The 27220-nt window shown below is 36.8% G+C and overlaps 1 protein-coding gene across 1 annotated transcript; it reads right to left on the bottom strand.

Annotated features, from left to right (window-relative positions):
* Positions 1-192: 192 nt before the first annotated feature.
* Positions 193-26966, bottom strand: LOC122630410 (tyrosine-protein kinase Dnt-like). The gene is made up of 8 exons (XM_043814878.1): positions 26196-26966; positions 9418-9545; positions 5672-6081; positions 4975-5163; positions 3903-4041; positions 3142-3434; positions 2020-2179; positions 193-1780 (listed from the first exon to the last, which is right to left on the bottom strand). Exons 1-8 carry the CDS (start codon positions 26299-26301, stop codon positions 1532-1534), a joined length of 1674 nt encoding a protein of 557 aa, XP_043670813.1. The 5' UTR covers positions 26302-26966; the 3' UTR covers positions 193-1531.
* Positions 26967-27220: the final 254 nt, after the last annotated feature.

The following is a 27220-nucleotide window of genomic DNA, read 5'->3' as shown; positions in this document are numbered from 1 at the left end:
CGAAAATAGTTGAGGTTGTGACGGTGTTCGAGAGGGTTTATAAGGGTTCGAGCTTTCGACAAGAAGAAAAAAAAAGGACGAACGAAACGTGGAAGAAGAGGATCAGAGGAAACGATCTTTACGATATTTTCCTTCCGGAGTCACGTGGAGCAGGGGAGACATCTCTATCGTATCGTTTCTTTGTTTTACCCCTTTTTCTTTTGTTCGCATTATAAATTTATTTTTTTTCCTGACTTGCAACGTTCCTGGCGAGTTTGTACATTCATAGCGATTCTTAAGGATACTTATAGTAAGTTCGACGAGTCGTAAGAGAGACCAAGTAAACGAAAATAATTTATAACCTTCTTTTCCATTTCCCTGCGATATTACTAAACAGATATATTATTTTGAAACGGTCTGACTCTCTCGACTCAATATACGCAAATATGTAGTCATTCGTATAGATATATGTATATATATATTATATATATATATATATTTACATAGAGAATATCTTCATTTCATATTTTCCTCTGATTGGACTTTTTTAAGCGTAAAGCTATCTACGCTTTTAATAATATTAAATATACATATATAGATATACGGTGCGCACGGCGAATTAATATACGAGTACGTATGTACAAAAATACAAAAGGAATTGGCACAGTCGAAAGACTAGCGTGGCAAGGGAAGCATTCTTTTTCTCTTTCCTATATGTACGCGATTTTCTTTCTTTTTTTTTCCTTTTTCCATCTTTTTTCTTTTTTTTTCTTTCGAAACATTCTCGTTCGAGCAATAGAAAGCTGATCGATTGTAAATGCACAATGCTAGTTTATATATATGTATGTATACATACAACGCTATGTTATATGCAGACTATCGAATTTATTTCGATGAAACTCTTTTTTAAATTTTTCATAAATAGAAGAAGATTGATCGCTTTTCGATATTCCTAATCGTAACGCTCCGATCATCATTTACGTAAGCATCATCCGACACTTAACCATCCTCTCCAATCTAGTCTACGTATCATGGCTGATATGGCGAAGGAAAGACGAAATGCTTGCCGGCAGTTGGGTAGGATCGATATTTAACGCATGGATTATTCGAGTTATTTCATTTCGAATAAAATAAGCGACACGTGAACGATGTGCAAATTTGCAAGAGTAAGTACTTTGAACGAGATATAGCAAGTATATACAGAGTGATCCAAAAGACAAACGAACGAATTTCGAAAAATTATTTTTTTTTACGTAGAAGTGTAAAAAAGAAAAAAAAGAAAAAGAAAAAAATGGAATACGTGGAAACGAAGCATTTTGATTTTGTTTCACTTCCTTTTCTTCTTTTCTCACATATTTCATTTCTCTTTAGATATGTATCTACTTCTTGAAATATTTATACGTTCGTAGAATTAAAATTGGTCACCCTGTTTACGAGTATATACACAAACACACGCACACACATCTCTTTTCGAAAAAAAAAAGAAAAAATAGATTACTTCGATTTCGTTCGATAGCTAAACGAGTTTTTTTTTCTATTTTTCCTACGAACATTAAACGTATCTCGTCAATTGCGTGTGGAAATCTTGCAAACAGACTATGAGCTGTCCGAAGGTAGGTCTCTCGTCGGGAGACATGGCCCAACAATAGGCCATTACCGCGAATAGTTCATCGGGACAATTGATCGGTTGGGCTAATCTGTAACCATCACGGAGATAACTCGCCATCTCGAATGGATCTACTTCGACGTAGGGTTGTTGTGCCAATGTAGTTAATTCCCATAGGAGAACACCGAATGCCCACTGAAAAAGTAAAGAAAAAAAAAAAACCTATGATCTCGATTGTTTTGATAAGAGAAAAGAATTAGATCAAATTTCAGCAGGATCTAACAATTAAATCAAATTTTTATTTCGCTATAATTATTTTACGTGAACGCGAAAGGAATTAAACGATTAACCAAATAGAAATTAAATAATGAAAAATAAACATAGACCGATGTAACTGTTTATTTAGGAATTGTATATATTCATGGTATACTTACAACGTCTGATGCAGTGGTAAACGTTTTACCAAGTAGACTCTCTATAGCTAGCCACTTGATTGGTCGATTCTCGTTATCTCCCAAACAATGGTAATCCTGAGGGAAGAGATCTCTAGCTAGGGCGTTGTCCGTTATTTGAACGCGTAGATCGTCGTCGACCCTATGAAAATACGAAAAATAATATTTTATTTCAACCTCGTTAAATTCGATAATCTCACTTTGTTGGACATAAAAAAAACACACACACACAAAAAGGAAAAACAAAAAACAAAAAGAGAAGAAACGAAAAAATAAAGATATGGTTAATTACGAGGAGTTGCTTTTGTAACAAGACCGATAAAAGAAGAAAGAACGTCGGAATCACCTTTCGAAGACGAAAGCAACGTGAACGCTAATTAAAGAGCCACCGAAGTAACCGTGTACGGTGCTTAATTAATTCGTTGCGCTCAATTAATTCGGTAACGAGACATAACGGCCTCGGGACTTGCGGAGGCAGTGTTAGAGAAGCGCTTTATTAAAGTGGCCGATGCGAGTAGCGCGTGCTCGTAAAAAAGGATCTTTCGTTGTCTCTCAGTTATTTAACATGAAAGATAGATAGATAGAGAGAGAGAGAGAGAGAGAGAGAGAGAGAGAGAGAAGAGGGAGGTACATGTGATACATCTCGCTCTAATTAACCCTTCGGAAATGTCGGTTCAATTATGGAACTAGCGGATATATTAAGTATATCGTCGATTTCTTTCATTTCTTTCTCGAATACTTATTTTCATATATAATACATTAATTGTATCTTATTATTGGATCAATTCTAAATGGACTCGTATCCTTGATAAAATCGATATGTATAATAATACATACTATTACATTCTCAGTACGTGCATATCTAAACTAACTTTAATTTCATTTTATGAATAGAACGACTCGTCGTCACTTTAATTACTATGACATTTACAAATTATCTCACGAATCCATAAAGAGACGTGCCTATTTTTTTTTTTTTGCACAGGGTAATTTTTTTGTAAGCGTGTCTCGCATTGAACATACGTTTATATATCATTACGTTTTATCTCAAAGTCGATAATAATAAATATTCGTGCGATATTAGAAATAGATCGTTCGACTTACACGCAATTCCTCGCAGCGAGATCTTTATGGACAAGCCGTTTCCTATGAAGATACTGAACCCCTTTGGCAGCTTGAAGTGCCATTTCGACGACTTCCTGAGTAGTAAGAGCCCTCGGTGGCCCTTCGCTGCTCAGCTTGCACCTTAGTAAGAATCTCTTCATGTTTTTGTAACCGGTATGAGGATAAAGTAGGAAGGGCGCGCTTCTATCCTCGATCGAGACACCCAGAACAGGGAGTAAGGCTGGGTGACTCAAGCCGTAAAGAGCTAAACCTTCTCGTAGAAGAAGGGCGACCTAGAAAAGATAATGTGCTTAGCTTAGTAGAATTCATCGTCGTATTACGTTGTCTCGACGTTAGCTATACTCTCTTAGCTTCTAGTGACAAGAAGAATTATTGACGTTGTAATGGACGTCATTAAATAAAATCGATAACCGACTCATTTAATATTCATTGTCTCTTTTTTTTTTCTTATACCAACTACAGTTCGTACTAACGAATATACTGTGACATATCGGATCTTCGTTTATTAACAATACTGTCGGCGAAAGACGTCAAGTTAAATAGATAGTAAATTAAATAAAACGCGAAATAGATCTATTTTTCAAGAATCTCTTTTTCAAGAATTAATTCATATTGTATCGTGATATACATATATGCCATTTTAAGATATTTTCAAATAACGCGATTAAATAATTTCAATATTTCCATTATATTCTGTAAAAAGGAAATGAAATAGGAGAAGAAAGAAGAAGAAGACTCACTTGCGACTGTGAGGCGTGCTCGGCGGCTGTTTTTACTAGAACGTCCCTCGGAGACGAAGCACCCTCCTCGTGATAACTACCCCTGTACACGCGACCAAAGGTGCCCTCCATTTCTATGCTGAGAAGACGCACCCTGCATCTACAAGGTACAAAGGAGACTATGTAATACGATGACCGCCGTTGTGATACGGGAAAGGGAAATGTAAATTAATGGCTCTTGTCGTACATCGTGACGTACATTGTAAAGTAAAGTTACGTCGCACTGGCTAATGCACAAATCGTACAGTTTAGAGAATCAACAAACTCCGTTGTTTCGATTCTAAGTTTCTAAATGGCTTACGTGATTTATTACTCGGTCAATTATCTCGGTTACGTAGTAGTCAAGGTGACTCGAAGGAAAACAAAACAATTTCAAAGAATTCACTTTTTCAATGTTAAAGGTCATTTGTTTAAACAAACAGATATACCATTAATATCACATATCACCAATAGATACATATAAATTAATGATCTTTGTTAAAAATACGTAACAGATATCTGCTAATTCATAATGTATATCATTCGTGTGACTCATTCTGCATATCTGTACCTACATACACGTTACTCGAAACTAGGCCTTGACGTGAATGTATTTTAAGCCCTGATCTGGCACGAAAGTCGATCGGAGTGTCGATAACCTCGTAATCGTGAGTGCTTTCAAACATTTCTTTTCTTTTCTTTTCTTTTTTTCCTTTCTCTTCTGCTTTTTATCTCTCGACTCAAGACTCTACTCGTTAAGAAATTTTTATCAAAAAATAATTGAGTATCGAGTGTTTTGCGAGCATATGTTTCGTTAATCAATTATCCTTGATGTAACATACGAAATGTAACGTAATACGATAATGTAATATCATAAATATTATATGTAACTTAATATCGTAAATACTTCAATATCGCATCGTATTATCATATAATATCATATAACGTAATATGATTTTCATATTGCTAACGCAGTAAATTATTATTTTTCTCCTTTCTATTTTTCTTTTTTTCTTCTTATTTTATCAACGAACAGATACGACACTTTTCTTACCTTTGTACGGTGATCTCTTGAATTCTTTCATGTAGCTCTCGACTAGGTCTGTCGTCTAATCTTCTATAAGTGGATGCTGATGCTCCAGACGCTGAGGGTGGCGGAGTTTCCGGAGACAGAAAGGTTTGCGCCGGACCGACCCCTGTTCCTCGTTCTACGCTACACGCTGAACTGAGCCCTCTGGATTCTCTACGAGAATAATAAGCCCGTGTATATCTTTTTCATGTCTTATTATTTACATCGGACGACGGTAACAACGCGTAACAACGTGTAATACAACGAACTGAGTCATCGTCTTGTATCAAAACAATGTTTTGTATCGCGACCTTCTATTATAAATATCTTTTGTATATAAAACTTTTGTTGAATATTTAAGGACGAAATAAATCTTCGTAAATTATTGATATTTTAATATTCGCATTTTAAAATTATAAGATTATAAGATTAGTATTTTACGATTCATGGAAATTTTTTTTTTTCTTTTTCATATATAAAATCGTCCTGATATATTGTATGTATTTATATTATACGTATATATTAAGATGAAAAAGTGACGATTATTTTAATAAAGAATGAATAATATAAATATATTAAAATGTGTTTCTGTTGATATTAATCGCATAACCTCCTTATTATCTGAAGTAGGCCATTATTCCTTTTACGATGAACATAAATGAAGAAAAAGAAGTCAACTTACTGTAACGGATCCCTATGCCTTCTGGCCTTCTTATCTCGAACGTAATAGGCCACTACGAGAACGCATATGGCAGCGATGAAGGCACAGGCACATCCGATGGCTGCGTAGAACACCTGTCCACCGGAAGTAGAACCCGAAGCAGCGACTAAAACTTCTTCGGGTCCGGTATAACCACTCTTCTCTTTCAAACAGATCTTCTTCCGTCTAAATTCTAAACTCGTTGTGTTCTTTCTCGATACGGAAACGTTTATGCGTAGGCTAAGGTCTACTTCGGCGTCATAGGGACCACAATGTAAAGCTAGGGCCCAAGTTTGTAAAACACCGACTGGTATCTCACCCGTTTGAGATATGTTCAGCGAGCTGCTCAAAGCCGATGGATTGCTGATATCAACGTCCATCGTGTAAGGAAGCTTAAAGTAAATTTTACTTAGAATCAATTAAAATTGTTATATGAAGTTAAATGTATTGACAAAATGACAAAGAGAACGATTGCATTACGGATTGAATTTTTGTAAGTAGAAATAAAGAAGATAAACGAGCTTGAGGATTGATTTCAGTACTAATAAATTTTGAGATGTAAATGAACGTAATGTAAGATAGTAATGGATGATAAATCAAATGTTAATGGATCGATGAGACAAAGATATGTATCAACATTTTCAACACACGTTGAGAAGCGTTATGTACGGTGCTAATGAATTTTTCTTTCTCGTCGAGTATATCCTGATCCATTAACAAAGTCGTGCCTTCGGTTAATAGATCGATGGTCACGGTACACATTGGTATTTCCGCGTGGAAGGGTGGAAAACGAATGAAACAATGTTGGCGAGACTAAACGAGCGAGAACGTTGAACCTCCTTGTAATCTCGAACTTACCATTCTCGGAAGACAATTTGCGCACGGCGAGGGGTAAAGTGAGTTTAGAGAACGAATGAAGAGAAAGAGAGAGCGACAGAAAGAGAAAAAAGGAAGAAGAAGAAAAAGATGAAGAAGAAGAGAAGAGACTAGAGCGAAGAAAAGCAAAGGCAAGCCTCAACGGCTGATTACCAGTTCGCGATGATGATCGGTTCTTGGTTAGATGTGGAAAACGAGAGAGAGAAAGAGAGAACTGAAAAGAGGCTCGTCAACTACGCTGCCTGTCGCTACCACCGTTCCGTTTTGCGGTCTCTTACGACCGCGAATAGCTTCCTCGTGAAATGGCAACGAATGTTCCTGCGAACAGCCTCTAATAGCATTCGATTTGAACGCGTTTCGAAGTCTTCGCGTTCCAATCTGACGATCTCTCGCCTCATAGATTTTTTCCCGGCTACAAAATTTCCAAGTAAAGGTATTCGTAGTTGATAACTCGTTAATGTCGCTACTATGTATCGCTCATGCTTCTTGTAAGAAATAGATAAATGAAATGAAATAAAAAAATGGGATATAGAAATATAGATTTTACATCGTTATTTGTAATTATGAATATCTCAAATGAAAATTATTTTTGTTGAGATGAAATAAAAATGAAATTCGTAAATGAAACGAAACAGCAGCAAGTTATTTCTATCTATTACTACCTTACTATCTATTATTGATATACATATTTCATTTAAAAATTAGATACTTATTGATACTAATATTCGATATTAACACTTTTGCTTGTAAGTTGGAAGTGATTTTTACTTGTTAACTTCATGCTAAAAATTCAACTGCAACTGCACAGTGTACAATCTACGTGCATTCGAATTCTCATTATTGAAAGAGACGCGAAGGGACACTATGTACTGTGAAGGTGCTAACGCGAATACTTGACGCTGTGTAAGCAATAGTTTTCTTTGAAAAGAGTTGTCCGCGACAAGAAAGAACCGAACGATTTGTTTACCTACGGTCCATGTTCCGGGTCACTTCTCTTTCTCAAAAAGATTTTATCTACTATGGAAATTCTTTCCTCCGGTCAAAAACATCTCATTTAACATTATCACGATACAAAAGAAAACCCTTAAAAAAATGGAATATTCAAAGAAACGATTAGTCCGTCATTCGTTGGAATTTATAACGAACAAGATATAATAAATATTAAAACAATAAAAATAACAAAATTATAATACGTATTTGTAGAGAGAATTACATTTACATTGTATAATCAAGTGACTCTTCAAAAATAAATTCAAGGATATTAAAGGATATTCATACTATTGGAAGGATATAAAAAGAGAAAAGATGAACGATCAACTAACTTTTTCATACTTTAGATTTAGATGAATTTTTATGAATCACCGGTGTACGCGCGTTAGACACGTTATAAAAAACTCTCTCTTATCGAGAAATTTCCTTAAATGCCTGCCATTCTCCTATCTTTCCCAGACTGATTTACAAACAATGTGGGTAGAAACAGAAGAATGGAATCGGAGAGGGTGAGAGAGAAAGAGAGAGAGAGAGAGAGAGAGAGAGAAAGAGAGAAAGAGAGAGAGAGAGAGAGAGAGAGAAGAGTTTGATCGACAGCCACCTGCGAGTTTAACTACCATTCAGAACACCCGCTTTTGTCACGGAGGTGACGGATGTCTCGGAACCGCTCGTCAGTCTTCCTCTTCTCCCAGCTCTTCTTCTTTTTCTTTTTCTTCTTTTTCTACCTCCGATAACTCTCTCTTTTTCTCTCTCAAGCTCACACAGAACGGCTCGAAGAAGTGGCTGAACCACTTTGTCCTACCCGGCCGATCTTTTCTTTTTTTCCGTGCCTCGTCGACGAGTCAATCCGACACCACGTCGCGTACTTTGTCCACTTTCCGCCGTCACTTTGTCCAGGTACCTACCATTCCTTCGACCACCGCGAAGAAAAAGGAGACGAGAGAAAGAAAAAGAGAGAGAGAGAGAGAGAGAGTCTAAGTTAGTGAGTACTTGTTCGTCTTGAAAAACAACGTAACTATGTCGATCGTAGTCATTATTTAAGTCGAATGGAAAATTTCAAACGATTCGTCAAATTACGAACGAATCTTGACAATAAAATCATCGAAGATGATTCGCGAAAATGTTTAATAGAGTAAAAGTCTTATTGCAAATATTTCTTCCGGATAAAGTAAAAAAATACGAAAGGGATTTCTTTTCCTTTCGCTTTTTTGTTTGTTTGTTTTTTTTTTTTTTTTTCATGAATCAATTTACGAAGTCGTACGAGATTTTTACAGGAAGCATCATTTTTCTTTAACATTTCTTTTGTCATATAAATCATTGTAACGTCTATGGGATATAAATCTATTTTCTTTCTCTTATTTTCTACCTTCACTCACGATCTTTAATAAGGTCTCCTTTATTCGTTTTATTATCAAAAGGAGGAAACATTTTTCAAACGTGGAAACATTATTCAAGAGAAAGCTCCTACGCCATTGTGTCCGTTTGAGAAGTCGATGAGGTGCGGGAAAGGAAAGATATGCTTCGATAATCCTGATAAGTACGAGCGTTCTTAGAACGTAAGAAAAAAAGAGTAAGGAGAGGAAAAAGAAGAAGGAGAAAAAGAAAGAGAAGAGGAGGAGGAAGGAAGAAAAAATATGATAGTAGCTTCAACGTGACCATTCAACCTTGACGAACGAGGATTCGAACGATCAGCTGGTCACTTCGTGTATCGGCAAAGCCGTCAGTCGTTTTTTTAAAGATAACGAATGAATTATCGTCTCTCCTATTTCTCTTTCTTTCTTTTTCTCTTTTTTTTTCCTTCCTATCGAGAGATAACTTACTCCTTATCATATAAATCAAGAAATTAATAATTTGTAACTTACCGGCCTACCGGCAAGATTTTGCCATGTGAAATGTAGCTTGTGAACTTGTGCCGGAACCGGTACAACGAATTTAATTGCATATTCGTTGATCACACCTTCTCTGACGTAGAACAACTCCGCTTGGAGACCTATGAAAAGAAAAAACGACAGAAAAATATTATATTGTATTATATTTTTCCTTTACCTTTTTTTTTTCTTTTTCTTTTTTGTTTCATTAACAATCACTATCACGTAAATCAGAATTTATTGCGGCTTTGAGACAATAGGGGACACGGTAAATCTTAGCTTATCGGAAAATCTTGCACGTATGTGTCTGTGTGTGTGCGTTTAGTCTGTCGAGGCATGATAGGTATTTTCTACCCACGGGATATAGTACCCTAGTGACGTCATACTGTGGAGAAAGGGAGAACTTTATTTATCGAGAAGGACAGAGATAGAGAGATAGATAGAAATGAAAAGAAAGAGAAAGAGAGAGAGAGAAATAGTCGGATAAGAAAACGAACTACCGCGAGAGAACGATACGAATGCTTCGCATAGATGACTCACGCCACCGTATTTGTCCAGCGGCTGAACTAGCGTGAGCTTGTCCCACAAATCCATAGAAATGGGCTGCCGTACGGTGATAATTTTGATAAGCGACATGCATGCGGACAAATTCGTATAAACGCTTAAGTGCATTCGATCTTTTATTTAACTCCTTATAGGTATATACGATATTAATTCGATAATAAATTTCTTCGGTTTCTAAAAGCGTAAACGAATAAAATGTATAACCGGTGGTAATACCAATAATACAAATTATTAGATATTGATAAAATTGACGAATGACGATATTTATAATTTTAATAAGGTGTAATTTGTAATTAAAAATTATTCTTTATGAAATAATCGTACGTTCGAATTATTGCAAATTTTGTTAATTGTTTTGTGAATAGAGATTAATATGAAAAAAATATTCTAATACAATTTCGAAATGTTTGATTAGAGAGTTTGGAACGATAGGATGGAAGAGGTTAAAGAATAGAATAAAAAAGGGAAGGAAGAGGAAAAAGAAAAAGAAGAAGAGGTAGAAGAAGAAGAAAAAGTCAAATAAGTGGTTCAGATTCGAAATGCTAAGCGTATCGATTGGCTCGAAGACCGCAACGTCCGCAATCGTTCCGCTCGAATGTAATCGGCTTCTCGAATCCAAATCGCGCGAACCGAAGCGAGATTTTCTTCTCTTCCTTTTCTTTTCTACCATTCTCACCGTTCACCGTTTCATTTCTTATCTATCGGTAGAAGACAAAGGCGTATTGTTTTGTACAAGAGACTTTACTGCTCCATCATTTAACTGGTACGAGTCATTTTACCTATTTCAATTTATTTCGATTACTTCGACGTTTATGAGAGGTATAGTAACGTATTGTTCTCGATTTTCACGAGTAAGTTCTTATTTAATATTGACAAGATCAGTCTTACCTGGAATTCCTTTGTAACGAGTACTTAGCTAATACTTTGTTATTTAATACTCCAAAATACCTAAAATACCAACCAACTTATCACATAATAATTATGTTTATTATATTTATAAAAGAAAATCTATAACATTTATGTAATAATTCCAATGAATTATTTTCTAATTCACAAAATAATAATTGGATATTAAAGATTAAACTAACAGCTCCATTATTCCAGTCTTTCAATATATTATATTTCTAATTCTCCCTAACAATCGAATTTTCTAAAGAAGGTATTGAAAGGAGTCACGGATGAGAGATAGCAGATGGCCCTATGACCGCATTGGAAAAAAAACATCGAGCTACCTAACCATCCTGAAAATACAAGGGATCGTGTTTGGTAGGCACAAGGTCACATGGACCAGTCGGCGAAGACAGTGGATAAGGAAGCTGGAGAAGAAGAATACGGGTGCATGGCGTGTACTCTGTCTCTCTCTTTCTCTATCCTTCTCTCTCCCTCTTTTTCTTTCTAGAGAAGGGTATACAGGGTCTCATGGTATCTGATAGGACGGTTAACGAGGCACGAGTTGGATTTTTAAGCCACCCGAAGACAATGTGCCATGCCCCTCGGTCGTGTCTTTGCTTTCGGTGTTCTTCCACCTCTCTCTCCTCCCTTCTTGATCTCCTCCTACGTCCCACCACCTACGGTTCTCCCGACGTTTACCGGTTTTCTGCATCAGATATCGTATACCCACGACCCCGACACCGTTGCCCTCCGACAAGGTCCGCCAGAGGCACTTTCTAGATCTTTCCTCCTCCACTTCGTGGAGATCCAACGCTGTAGGGTACGTCGTAAAAAAGACGAAGGATACCCCGTAGGTCTTGGAAAATAATTATCCTTCGAAAGTGAGTGAGAGAGAGAGAGAGAGAGAGAGAGAGAGAGAGAGAGAGCGCGAGAAAAAGATTCTGCGTCGAGCTATCGTCGTTAAAAATCGAAACTACGTTCGTTCGAGTCCTTTTGCTCCTGCTGTTCTCCCCTTGTTGATGCTGTCCTTTGTGTTATATATATATATATCTCTCTCTCTCTTTCTCTCGTAAAAATGTCCACAAAATCTTTCGCTTGTCATTTTTTTTCAACGAATATAAAGAATAGCTTATTGATATATGAAAGAGCAGGTCATCCCGTTTGACCCAAAGACGAACGATCAATAGTCCGCTCCTTTTCGTTTCCTCTTTTCTTTCTTCCTTCGATGATTTATCATCATTTACCACGAGATCAAATTTAAACGAGATAGTCCGTCTCCCTTTACCTTTCCTCTTTTTATCTTTATTTATAATCCTCAAAGTTGCTTTCATTTAGAAAAATATAATTTTCACTTTAATTTTGCCACCCTATACGCTGAAATAAATCCAACGCTGAAAAGGGACTGATTAAAAGCCAGAGGTGGGAATTAGTGATTCGCGAATAACAGCGCTGTCGTTAATAATCACTCCGACACTTCACCAAGTAGGTAATTTTCAGTAAAAGATCGTTTCATCGTTTTTCTTTTTTACTCCCCCTTTTTCTTTGATCGATAGAAAAAATGAGAAAAATAGAAGAAAATTCTCGCTCTCTTTTTCTCCCTTGCTTTCTATCATCAAAGATATAGGAAAATCAAAGAGCTACCTCTTCAAATTCTCATGACGATCTAAAGAGGCGACGAGATAAAAAAGTAATCTTCTTTTAATCTACCAAGGAGATTCCTCTCGTTATTACTAGCTACCGAGAACAGCTCGATTTTGACCTCGTTACGTTTCTCCCCTTAGACGCTTTCTCTGTGTGCTATCTTTTGCTTTTTCCTCTTCTTTTTCTTCTTATTCTTCTTCTTTCTCTTACTCTTTCTTTTTCTCCTCTTCTCTTTCTTTTTCTTTTTCCGCGCAATTATGCGAGAAGTTTGCACGAGGGTGGATACCAAGAAGGGTGGTAACCACCGAACATCCTTTGATGTCTGCTGCGCCCGCAGCCAGGCCAGAGTGCAAGCGTGAGCCTCCAAGACGGGAGTACGATGTAAAGAGAGCGTATGAGAAAGAGAGAGAAAGAGAAAGGCCTTTTCAGGGAAGGCGTCGACCCTCGACAAGCACTGCCAGACACAATTGTCACGAGGGGTTCTACACCACTTCGGCTCTTTTCTCGCAAAACACGTACGTGCGTTACCAGTCGGAAGGATCATAACGACAAGGAGAAGCTGCTGCAAGAGGACAGTATGTGTGCCTTCTATCAAACTCGCTTTACTTCGACGATATCCCTTTTCGAATCAAAGATAAGAGATAGTCGAGAACAAGAGATTCGCGCTATGGTACCATCAAAAACTAATATAATATCTCAGATCCAAATGCGTTTGAAACACTTTGCGTTTTTCTTCTCGCTAAAGTTTCTTAATTAAAATGAAGTATTACAATACGATATTAACGAGTCTTTTCTATACTTTTGTTAAAAATAATTATAGTATTTGTTTTTACAAAGAAATTAAATTCTGTTTGGAATGGAGAAAAAAGAAAGAAAGAAAAGAAATGATACAGAAATCATAAAGGAGCATTGATGGGATACGCAGCAAGGGGTATCATAATTTTCAAGTTCTTGATCGAGCATCGAGGGTCATGAGAGCAGAAAAGAAATCGATCTCACCGAATGGTGCATAGGATGAAAGGAACGAAGGTGGGCTTTTCGCGAAACACCCGGCGAAATTTCGCAAAAAATACCGGTGTCCCCTGCTGTCAAAATACTACATTGAGGTAAGTTGACGAGGAGTATGGTCTTAGGTGAGTCCTTAAATAATAAAGGAAGAAGAGGGAGCCAGGTCCCGAAAAGAAGGCCATCGTGAATCGGCGTCTACACAGCGGGAAGACAAAGTTCTCTCTCTCTCTCTTTTCTCCCCCTCTTTTTTTATTCTCTTGCTGTGGGCTTTGGGTCAGAAACCTAACACCTACGGAATACGAGAGGCATGGTGTGCTTATAACGAGATCCTCCCGTGGTGAGCCTTACAAAAGGACACGGCGACGAGGGTAGAAAGGAGAAAGGAAAAAGCAAAAAGGGTGATCCACAGGTCCAAGGGACAGGAAATATAGGATTTTAAAGTTCCCGACGAGACCGACCCCTCCAGAGGTTAGAGACGTCCTACCGGCTTGAATATGTTTCTTACGATTATCAATAGATTTGATGTATAAAATAATGAGTTAATGATGTTATTATATTTAGTTCACTACGAGCAAGGATTAATTGTATATTATACTTTTTTCCTTTTAAAAAATATTTCATTCGTTCAAATTCATATTTCGAGGTTGAAAGTCTTGCAGAATCATGTCAGGTATCACTTGACATCGTATAAAGTAGAAACTCATTGCAGATGCAAAACTACTAGTCCACTTACAGTTAGTGTTGAATTTACTAGTACTTCCGTACCTTTGATGAATTCCATCTTCGTTACAGCGAAACTTTGAAGTGTTTGCTCATTTTACTATTTGCTATTTACGCTGCCATTGCAACGACGCTTTTATTAAGATATAAACGAAAGATTTTTTAATAAATTCTAATAAAAACAATTGTAATTTGATAAGACAAGCGTATCTTGTTAAGACGTCTCTATGTTATTACGACAGGTAAATATAAGATATGCAAAAAATGATTATACAAAAATAAAAGTATGATCCTTAAACACAAAACACTCTTATAATTTTCTGCTACATCCAACTCATTCTAGTACGGAATCCTTCTCGTAGGATGCTCGCATTGGCGTAGAACATGAAAATAATTTTCTCGATGATTATGGCGCATGTCTCGTTCTTGATTATTTACGAAAGAGTATCTATCGTTTCTTCTAATCGCAAGTTGACTTAGTTATTGATAGTAAGACTAGTAGTAGTGTTTCAAGATTAAATTTGTATCATATCAGCATCATTATTTGCGCAAAAATCGAAGAATTATCGGTTCAAGATGGGGTTAACGACCGAATCAATGGCAGCTGGCATATATGCCCCGATATCTCTCGAGGCAACGACTTCAGTAAGAAAGAGAAAGAGAGAGAGAGACAGAGAGAGAGAAAGAGAGAGAAAGAGAGGGAGAGAGAGAGAGAGAGAGAGAGAGAGAGAGAGATCTAATAACGCGAACGAGCCTCTGCATATGCACGCAAACATACTACTAGCGCTGCTACGGCTGCACGAGATATTTTTCACTTTCGCCATCACCCAGCTGAACGACGTGGGCGTATACGGGGTGGCGGATATTCTAAGCACAAATCTTCTAAGCATAGATGTCTGTTCTATGTATATTTCCATTCACGAATGAGTTCGTAGAAGCCTCCGAAAGAAAACTCAAATAACTCGAAATTTGTCTATTGTCTTTGAACATTAAGTGACGGTCTAAATATTAGTAATAATTTCTGACAGTATTTACGGATAACATAACAATAAGTTACTTTTGGAAAGTAGTTTTAATATGTGCATGGATTGACTGAAAATATGACGATACCATAGACCTTTGAAAGATCGAATACGTAAACTTCTTACTTCGCCAACATGAACTTTCAATATCGTATCTACCTCCTTCACCAATACATATAAGTAAATTCATTCTTTAAAAAAAAAAAAGAAAAAAAAACAAAAAAAAAGTAAAAGAACAATAAATCAATGAAAGGACAGCGACTCAAAGTTTTTCTCCCCATTTTTTGCCATCCTCAAATTAATCGAACTTGTGAAGCAAGCAACGTATCCGACACCCCGTATATATCCATACATACATACACACGTATATAAAGATACACGAATACTCACACGCATACGCACATGCGTCTCTCACCCACGTGCGAAACCAGAGCCGTGGTACATGTACGCGATACAGGAGGCCGACTGCTTAGCATATATCGAACGAACGTGTTTCTCTCTCTCTCTCTCTCTCTCTCCCTCTTTCTCTTTCTCTCTACCAATGTTGCCTCTCCTGAATAACCCATAAGTCCTGGACAAGTCCTGGACGTCGTTTGTACGGCCTCCTCCTTCTCTTCCTTCTTCCACTGCTTCTTCTACTTCTCCCCCATCGACCTCAGCCTCTTCCTCTCCACCTTTCTCCTTACAGGCCATAGGTTAAATCCAGGAAGGCGTAACTTCGCGCGACACCGGTTATAATTCACTTCGAACGACCATGCACGTAAAGAAGAGAGAAGGAGAGTGAAAGAGGGACTCTCGACGCTGCTGGAGTGCGTGCCACAGCTTTTTTGGGCCCCACAACGAGGTAGAAGGGTGGTTGAGCTACTCGAAACATTGCTTTACGATCTTCGCGAGCTTCACGTATACATTCAAGAATTTGGAATACTTGAATTGATCGTAAACAACCGATGAGTTCGTTATCGTTGTTTCGATGTTAAAAAAAATATGTCTGATATTTCCTCGGAACGTATATAATTAGAGAGTTTAAGTAAAAACATTTGATATTTGTTATGATAATTATTTTATAATGTTAATTAATGCTATTAATATCAGTAATGTAAGAATGTAAAAATAATTAAAATTGTATCAGTATAATTAAATAAATTTCGCAAAGGATTCATCGGTATTTCGCATTTTCTCTACGAATTCCAAATCCTTACTGTCACACGATATCATTAGTTCGTCGACTTTACGAGTCACTCGAGAGATGTAGTCACGCTAAGCAGGAGGTTTCCCGATTTAAAACATATTCTCTGTTCTCTCAATATCGTACGTGCAACGTAGACGAATAAATTCGTGAATCACATAGAAAATAAAACGGCTAAACAGAACAAGAAACTACTACTACTACTACTACTACTACTACTACTACTACTACTACTACTACTACTATTCATCGAACTTCTGTTTCCTGATCACGTTTAGGACCCGAGGAAACATACTCATTAAAGTTGATTAGGTCTTCATCGAATAATCCAACTGGCACCCAATCTGAGCCCATTCAATATGGGATCACCATCGAAATCAGACTTCTGCATTTTCTATCGAACTCGTACCGTCACTATTGTCGTACGCTCACCCTTCCCCTTCGTGAAAATCGAGAAGCTCGTTCCTGGCTGAAACCGGTCGAGTCTACCGTACTATATCCGCGACAAAGACCTAAAGAGAAAGATAGATAGATAGAGAGAAAGAAATAGAAAGAGAGAGAAAGAGAGAGAAAGAAAAAGGGAACCAAATCCTACGGCCGGTGCATCATAAGTAACGCAGCTACGGTTTATTTGTCGAACGAGGGAGAAGGAAAGAGAGAAAATCTCAGCGAATGATGAAAGCAAAGCAAACGTCGCGACGCTATACGACGTGATTCCTGGATCGAGAGCTAAAATAATATTGTTCTTCGGTGCCCAATATGGCTCCGCCGTTATATCAGCCATCAACGAGCAACCACCATCATCGCGAGATGGAAGGAAAACGAGCGACTCACAACTCAGACGCAGCATCTGTCGGTGTTGATGTCGATTGAGACGTGTTCTCGGCGTGTCTGGGAGTTCGACATATGGCGACAGAGGAGTGTGAAAGGAGGTGGAGGATTACCAAGTTCCTTCTCTGTAGTTTAGTGTAGAATTCCGAGATTCGTTTGGTTCAATAAAACGAACGTGTTCTCGAGGTGAACAAACGATCGAAGAGATTCGATACATATTACGTTTGATTTTCTTCATCATAAAATCATTTTTCTATTCGATCGATTTATTGGAATTTTTATATTCACTCGATCGTTAATAAATGTGAATTTTATCGAAAATTTATCGTATTAAATGTGTTCAATGTAATAAAAGTTTAAAAATTTAATAAACGTTCCGACTCTCGTTTTAATCATCGGTATTAATTAAAGCTGAGATTTATTTGCCATTACGTTAAAAATAGTGATAGTATATTTTTAAATGCGATAATATAAAATTTATGACCTTATCAATTTTAAAAGATTTACGCGAATTCGAACGAATTTTTCATTTAATGTTGTAAATAATACCAATCCCTAACCAAATCCTTTCACCACATTTGTCCCGATGAAATCCCTTCTCGGATATCCTGTCGATTAATACGTTCTTTATTTTCTTTCTTTTTACAATGGGCATGCGAGCCGGAAGAAGTGATTTAAGAAAAATAATAGGTATATCGAAGCTCTCGATGTAAGTTCGTATGTAAGAATGAGAAGAAAGTCTAGGAAACTCTGAGAACGACTCGTTTGGCATCCATTTGGTATTTTACGACGTCTTAAAGTCTCCGACATTTGTGAGACCATAGAAAAGCCACGGAGAGTTAAGCTTTTTCTTTTATCTGTTACTTTTCTTTTCTTTTTTTTTATATTATTTGCTTTTTATTCTTTCCCCTTTTTGTCCATCGAGCGGAAAAATCTTAAAAAAGAAAAAAAGAACATTTTCTATTGGACTTTCTTACGTTCAATGGACATATACGATTTATCATTGTCGCCTCGGGAGAAGTAAGAAGTAAAGAAAGAAAGAGAAAAAGAAGAGAAAGAGGGTGCATCAAGACAGCGAAGGGAAAAAAGGCAGAGCACGTCGAGCAACCCCTGCTGCGGGGTCCCGAGTGATTCCCCGATGAGATGGCATCTTCTAACCGTAGGAAGATTTCGAATTTTAAAAGGGGCCCCACTAAACAACACGTGTCTCCTCTTCGTGGCGCCGATGAACCGATAAGTCAACAAGACACGTTTGGAATCTCGTTTCCTGTCAGAAGAATGACGAAAAACACGATGAAACTCTCGAAATGCAAACTCTATTTCTTTCCTCTCTCCTTTCCTCCCTTTTTTTCTACCAATGCATTCTATTTTTAATTACAGGATACTAAATGTTCAATAAACATGTTCAAATTTTTTTTTACGATATTTACTATATTAACAATAGTTTTATATTACTGTTTACGATACTTAATATATTAACGTATGTTATATATATATATATGTGTGTGTGTGTGTGTGTTGTCTATGCTATCAAATCAAATGAATTCGACTTTGTGAAATGAGTTTTTTCATTGATCTTAATTATCGTTAACGACGATGAATTTATGCACGAATCTCGTAGAGTACGATTTCAAAAGAACTCATCGGGTTCTACTTAAAAAAAAAAGAAAAAGAAAAAAACATTCTTTCTTTCTCTTCCTTTGTGCTATCAATCCTTTTTCGACATCGTTACTCGCTTTGAACGTTCTTTCTATGACGTCTCTTTCTCTGAGCTTTGCGAGAATCTCATCTTTTCGATTCTGTCCTTTTTGCATCGATTCACGTCGGTCAAAGTGATCTTTTCATAAGAACGACAGACTGAAAGATAATTCCGTATAAATTCATGTGCCATCTCTTTGATAATGCTGTTCTCTGTTTCTGATCTTCTGGGGAAGACAGGATAAGAAGGCGAGCTTTGATATAATTCTCGCTTTTTTCAACAGAAATCATATTCAAGTACGACTTCGTATGTAACGATAGAGTGGAAATAATTATTACTAAATTATCAATAAAATACATATGCATATATATGTATATATTAAGTTATTCTCAATAAAAAATTATTCTGAATTCCAAATCTTAAATAAATGATAAAAAATATATAGAAAAAAATAAAATGATAATGGTTGTGATTTTAACGTCATCTCTATAAATATCTACAAGTTTCACCTTTCGAAAATATAATTAACCATGTTATACATCGTTAATATAATTCAAAAAATAATTAATATACATACATACAGCAACCTTATAAATACGCGTATAATATTGTTAATTTTTCTAAAGGGAACGTCTTAATTTCATGTTCCTTTGATATTTCGGCCTGCCGTTCAATATTATATGTTTTCCCATTTAGAGAAATAATTTATTCGTAATAAAAGCGTGGAAGAGAGATTCCACTTAAAGGCCCATTTGTCGGATATCGTTTTGTGGGTCCTCCAACGGATTGATGTTTCTACTTTGCCGAGTCATCTCGTATAAGGGCCGATGATCGAGAGGATAGTCGTTAGAAAAATGTTTTCTTCTAGTACAACCGATGGAACGTGTTATTTAGTGTGGAAGTGTCGTCGGATGATCGAAACGTAGGGCCCAAAAAGGCCCCGAAACAGCTACCAAGTTCTCTTATTCTTCCACAATGAATCCACTGGGACTACGTGGAGTCATCCTCGAGGAGCAGATGCTCGTTAAGATCCTGTCACTCGGGACTACTCCCGCTCTCGAGTATGGATTAAAAGATTTCACGCGAGGATAACACACGATGAGATCGATGAACGTATACCGGTTGATGGGAAAAGAAATTGAACAAGAAAGAAAATGAAATAAAAAGAGAGTAAAAGAGAGAGAACAAAACAATTGCTATTTAATTAATTTACATTGAAATGTGAAATGAAAAATTTAAATTCATCCTGTTAACTGGCAGATGTATACAATATATATATATATATATATATATATATATATATATATATATATATATACATATACTGTTTTAATAATTAGGAAATAAATTAATTGAAGTAAATTGATTATTTTATTACGTTCTATCGAAAGGTATTCTCTCCCTTTTTTTTTCTTTTTCTCTTTAGTACTCTTTTATATGGTTTTCTACGACACTCTCGATCGTATTAAACTTTATTCACATCCTCGTTGAATGTATTTACTTCGCCTAGAGAGTAAGAGAAAAACGAGAATGAGTCTCCGAAAGAAAAGTGTCGCTATTCTTGATTAAGAAACTACTCGCTGAGACACTTTTCTTCTGTTCTCTCCGTGATAATCTGCAAGAGAAAAGGTCTCTACGAGAGATATACCCTAGGGAAAAATGGTGGTACAAGAGAATGGAAGAGAAAGAGAGAGAGAGAGAGAGAGAGAGAGAGAGAGAGAGAGAGAGAGAGAGTATCCATTATACTCGCAGTGTGTTTTTATTCCCAGGAGAGAGACGATTTCTGGGAAAAGTCAATTCCATTACGAGTCGATCCGCAACACACTCTATATCTCTCAGCAACATTTTCAAATAGATTCGAGAGACGAAAATTATCGAAGGACATCAAGTTTATGCAAAAAAATATTTTAAAATTCTTAAAAGAAACGCAAGAAGCTAGCTGGTAAAAAATTTCGACTGAATTTATATATTATCTAAAAATATCAATAGTAGACAAGCAGACAAGCAGACAAATACATAAATATGTGCTTAACTTAAATATTAATTTAACATGCACTAATTTGCAATTCTAATTCCATTTTATAATGCATACAATACATTGAAATTTTTATTTTCAATTTTTATTATATTGTCAATTCTTTTATTTTCTTATTTTAATTGTATTTTCGAATCTGAGCATTGTTGAATGTATATATACATATATACCAATTTGATTGTCATTTTTGAATAAAATAAAGCATCATATTCGATGATTACTCAAATAACTATATCTTCCTCGAATTCGAAAAAGAAGAAAATAAAAGGATTGAAGTTAGCTTTCAGAGGAAAATCCACGGGGGTCCATGTCCCCTCTCTCTCTCTCTCTTTCTGTTTTTTTTATTTCTCTCTCTTTTTCTTCTCGACGAGTCCTCATGTAAATGACGGCCCGACACAACCCGTACTGTCTCTGACGCGCTCCCCTGCTCGCTACGAAACGAATTCTCGCACACACCAACGAAGTCTTAAGGCGCGGATCTTAACGAGGAGCCGAAGATTGATGCCGACAGAGGCGCAGGATCCGCTTTGAAATATCGCACCGATCGAAGCTGCCTAAAATATTGTTCGAAATAAAACACGTTTTTTCTTTTTTTGTTTGTTTCGTTCACTTCGGAGAATTTCGAATCGTTAACTCGAAATAGTAACTCCCTTTTGATCTTTACGATGGAACCATTTTTAATAATTTTCCCTTTTTTTTTTTATTTGCAAGTCCTTCAAAACAATATATAAAATATCATATCTATTAAAAGATGACAGTAAAGTCAACAATTATTTGCAAAACTTTCAATATAATTAAAAATAAAATTATTACAAATTAAAAATACTTTTGATATCTCTTCTAAATTAATTCACCATCCGCGTGAGCGAGTGATTATTATTATAAAAAATATTTTAATTAGTAGAACGTTACATTGTACGTCTGAACTGTTAGAAAAGTACACAAGTGTACACAAGTGTACCTGTGTCCAATTCTTATTGTCGAAATATATTTTGTCGGATCAATCCGAGTTTTATAATGTTCATTTGTTCCACCTATTGCTGCGCCATTGTGCGTACATAAACGGTTTCACGGGGCCCAGGCGGGACCTTTGAGACGACCCCACTCCTCGAACAACATCAAGATGGGTCTGTCAGACCCTAACTAGCTAAGGTCGAAGCCGAGCCCGTCTCACGCGAGCGAAAACTGGCCCCGGGCACGAGGTTGTCCGCGAACACGATGTTTTCCTGTTTTGACACGGACCTCTGACGGATGATTACGAATCGCTCCGCTTTGCAATATTCCAAATTGGTTATGCGCTATTAATTTACCGTAAGTTTGTATGTACATTCAAACGATGTTTCATCCTTCATAAGGAACTTCGAATGATTAGTTAATTTTTTTATCTTTCTATACCAAATATTTCATCGTCCTATTAATTATTTCCTTGTCATTTACAAATTTGTTACACGAAATACAATTCTGTTATATTAAAAGTAACAAATAATTTTAATCTTTTATTTTCGCTCTGTTAACTTTCTTATGTATTGTAAATTATAATTTAAAGAACGAATTAGATAAAAAATTAATTGGTTTCTTTTATGACGTATCAGTTCGTTTGACATAGAATAGGTAATTAATTAATTCTTGTTTGCATCGATATCATAAAGGAAAATAATGGATTCTCGAAGATATACAAAGGTCGGAATATAATCCAGGTCTATTTCACGAGTATGTCATTCTCTCGCCCGTATATTGATGCAAACTATGCATTAGGAAGATGAAAAAAACATATAAGAAAAACAATTTTTAGATTGCAGTGATGTCGCAAGAGGATGAACTACCATCTCTCGGGAATTACTCGACGAAGGATCGACAAATCCAAAGTAAAAGATAATCTCGGCGCCAATGTGAATTCGGAAGCTTATCTTATCCACGCTCGGGTGCAATATGAGTCTTAGGTGTTGGCAACCACATACGATCCTGTTTCTTCGAGATAACGATTTTCGAATCTTGTGTATAAATATAAGTATATATATATCTACGTATGTATTTACGTCGATATATTTTCCTTCTTAATAAATAGAATATCTTTAAAGTGAAATCTTAAGACTCACGAGTTTAAATAAAATCAATAATTGCAATTCTTTTGCTGAAAATGTAAAGTATGATTATATATTTTAATATTTAAATATACTTAATTATTAAGATTGTGACATACAATTAATTGCCAAGATCTATAAAAAAAAAAAAGAAAAAAAGAAAAAAATTCTCGAGCGCAATTACTTTCTATATACATATAATAAATATGCATATATAAATATATAGATATGCATGCAAATTTTATCGATAAAAAGCTTTCATCATTTCAAACGACACATTTTCCAGCCCGATGATTCTGAAATATTATTATAAAAAGAAATATAAAAAAAAGAAAAAGGGGACCGTTAATATCAGATCAGATCGTGCCGAAGCACCTTTCTGTAGGATTCGATCGTGTACAGAGTAACCAAGTGGAACGACTGAGATCAAAATCGATTTCTCGACGTGGCGAATCGTGACTTGATGTCCTAAGCCTACCACAGGAAACCCTAGTCAACGCGACTCGAAATTGGAAACCCTATTCTTCCTGTAAACACGCATTTCGAAAACGCATATAACAATGTGTAAAGAAGGAAATTCTTTTTTTTTTATATATGCATATAGCAAATACATATATGTATAAACATACATCCAAGTTAACGAACGAGTGAAACAGGCTACGTTTTTTAAGCAAACCTATGAACCTTCAAATATAAAAAGGCAAAATGAAGAATAGGGAACCCAAAAGAAGATCCAAAAAAGAATAACAAGACAAAAAAAGAAAAAGAAAAAGAAAAAGAAGAAGGAGAGTGACTGTCGATTATTCGGTGTCTAAACAAACTATAGTCGAGTCCCTCCATCTCCTCATCCCTAAAACGTCGACGTTCAACAAGAACCTCGTTAGAATATTTTATTGAGCCGATCCAACGTACTATACACACGTCTACCTAATGATACAGCAACGAAAAAACTGGCCTACCTGTAGTACAAAGGGAAACCGATTAAACAAAACACCTTTCGACTTTCCAATATAAATTGTTAGAGAAAGTCAAAAAGTCAGATATTACGATAACATCGAAACATTTTGACTTTAATCGTTTTCGTGTCACACTAAATACGAATTTGATGGCATCCTTTTATAAGTGAAAAGTATAAGATTTTCTATACTTTAATTTTATCCTAAAAGGTTAACCTTTCTGTTCAGAAAGGTTCTTTTACCAGGTGTCACGTTCGAGATAATCTCCACAACCGGTAAAATATATATATATATATATATATATATATATATATATACATATATTATATAACAACATATCTGTGGAACTCTAAAAAGAAAATCGATTTGTTAGTAATAGAAGTTTTTAACTTAATAAAATCTACTTTTTTAATAAGTTCGAACTATTATTGCTAGTTATCAAGAATTTTTAAGTTACAGGAAATTGGCAGCTCTCTTTCAATTTTTAACATTTCGAAAATGAAAGGTTGACTTCGTAACACAGCGAAGACGAAAATACAATCTGTACCGTGTAGAAAAGAAAAGGTGCGAAGCAATAAGTATTTACAGATGAGAATACGCGATTTTCTCTCTCTTACTTTCCATCTCTCGGAAGCGAGAGAATCGTCGATCTGAGGCGTGGGTTCAGGTGTCGCCAGAATGCACGAACGAACGAGCCATTGCCGATTCGAACGGGGGGCAACGAGCCGAGTGCTTTTCGCGGCTCAACGAGCCGAAAACAAATTATCCGCCGCCGTGGAAGTTATCGAGGAAATATTGGAAAGTTCGCGCCGTCGAGTGGGCTGTACGGATTGCTCCGCTTCCGGTACACCGATTCGCGTGCAACCGGTCGAGCGATGATTTTTAAGGAACGATCAAAACGCAGAAAGATCTTGATCCGATCGAAAATAGGAGGATTCGAGGTAAATGTTTTCTTTTATCTTCTTCTTTTACTTCTTCTTCTTCTTTTGCGATCATCGTTCTACGCTAGTAATGCTCGTTATTAAGAAATTTTAAAGAATACATTTTGATCTATTATTGTATTCATTGATAATTGTATTTTATCACAAGGTAAAATCCTTTCGATCAATAAATATATTTGTTTCTAAAAGCATCGATCAACTTTGTCGTTAAAGACTTCAAAGAAAATCCCCTGCGATTCCGTCGCGTGGATTTAATCGTTCGTAAAATATTGCACGGAGGAAAACATTTTCACAGCTCGACGGCGAACGATTCTGGTTCTCTCGTATGACCGAGTAAAACGGTCAACTCGACCCAATTCCAACGAAATTCATGTATCAATTGAGAAGCTCGAATCTATTCGTTTCCTTCGAAAATTTCAATTTCGTTCCAATTTTGTCGTGTAAATAGATTTTCTGGGATACAAGGGTGCTAGTTGTATTTTGAAACGATTTCACGGTTCGCCACTTACGTACTTAAGTCGATCCGAGGGATTTCGTGCATGTTCTACATACGTGTATGTACATACCTTGCGCCTGAACCCACGATTATGCCCTAAGGATAATGAAGGCTTATAGGACAAGCGGCGTAACGCGATAATAATTATTCATTAGTTCGTACGAACCTCAACGTACAAATGAAAAACGACCCTATCGTCGATCGTACAGGAGCTTAATTGCTACACTAAATAAGCAGGTATAGAAACGACGACGAGTATCTACACTTAATAATTAATTTTTTAATAAAACGATTCTCGTGTAATCAATGGAATATTCCGATCCGTTTTGAGATATAATAAAAACAGATCGCTGCTTTTACGACCGATCAAATAACGATCGTTTAAAAACGAGACGTAAAACATCGAGTATAAAATCTCGAACCTTATACGTGATTTAAAATACGCGCTAAACTACGATATATATCGATCGCGAATGCTGATAGGTTGATGATCTTCGAAAATAATGAGGACCAATCGTGACGCCTTTAATAGGAGGAGGTTCGAGCGAGCCAATCGCGGGGCAGCTAGTATATTCGAAAAATCATTGGCGGCCGCAGTATACTTATAGACGCGAGTTAATACGTTTACAGTAACCAACGATCGTACGAATTAAACGCTATAACGAAGTTTATTGTTCGAAGTGTGTGATGAATGAACTTACCCATGAGTTTGCGTACTTCTGCCTGGCTGAGAAAAAGATTGAAGTATCCCGAGGCAGGCGAGGCAAGCACGAGGAAAAGAATCGACGTCAGTTCGAGCAGCGACATCGCGTCTGCGCCCGTCAACAACGGTGGAACAACGATGACACGTGTGTAGCCCCGGGAGAGAGACAGTGAGTTTCCTTCTTCTATTTTTTTCTTTCTTTCTCTTCTTTTCTTCCTTGTTCTTGAGCCCTTTAGAAGAATTTTCTCAAAGAGGTCATTTCTTCTGATAAAAGCTGAGGCGTCGCGCTGCCAAGTCGTGCACGCGCGACGCCTGACACGACGCGACAAAGTATCGTTTGTGTGTATTTGTATGATTCTCTCTTTCTCTCTCTCTCTCTCTCTTTCTATCTCTTTCTCTCTCTCTTTATCTTTCGAGGGAGAGAGAAAGAGTCGCGAAAAGGAGCGCGCTCTTTGACAGGCCGCTTTACACCACGAAACTTTCTTCGACTTAATTTCTTCTTCTACGAAAGAGAAAGAGATGTTCTATCGTCGATAAAATACGCAACGAGAACGACGGGAACGAAGAACGCGAGAGACAAAAATTATCTTATACTCCGTCGTACGGAGCGACCGTGCTCGCCTCGTGAAAGCCACGAGCGATTGTGTGCGACACGGCCGCCATGGCTCGGCTGGGCTCGTCGCTCGCTCGCTGCCCGAATCTGCCCGACCTTTGCCGAACCTAACCGAGCGCTCGCGAAGTCCACCCACGATGAGCGTCGCGTCACGTTTACCCCCACCACTTCTGCTCTTCTACTTTACTACGTAACGCGTCTTCGTTCTCTCTCTTTCTCTCTCTCTCTCTCTTTCGCTCTTCTTTCAAAGATAAAACAGTATGTCGAAACGACTAATTGTGCTTTCAGCAATTTATGTTTCTTTCCTCGAATAATGCTTCGCCTACGTCCTAAACTCGAGATCGTTTCAATAGCGGTCAGTGGAATTTGCACGTTTCGACGTGCTTTATTTGTTTCCTTTTTTTTTCATT

The sequence above is a fragment of the Vespula pensylvanica genome, chromosome 7 (assembly GCF_014466175.1).
Source record: "Vespula pensylvanica isolate Volc-1 chromosome 7, ASM1446617v1, whole genome shotgun sequence".
Classification (NCBI taxonomy): Eukaryota; Metazoa; Arthropoda; class Insecta; order Hymenoptera; family Vespidae; genus Vespula; species Vespula pensylvanica.
Note: the sequence above shows the minus strand (reverse complement) of the source record. Positions and strands in the feature narration are given on the sequence as shown.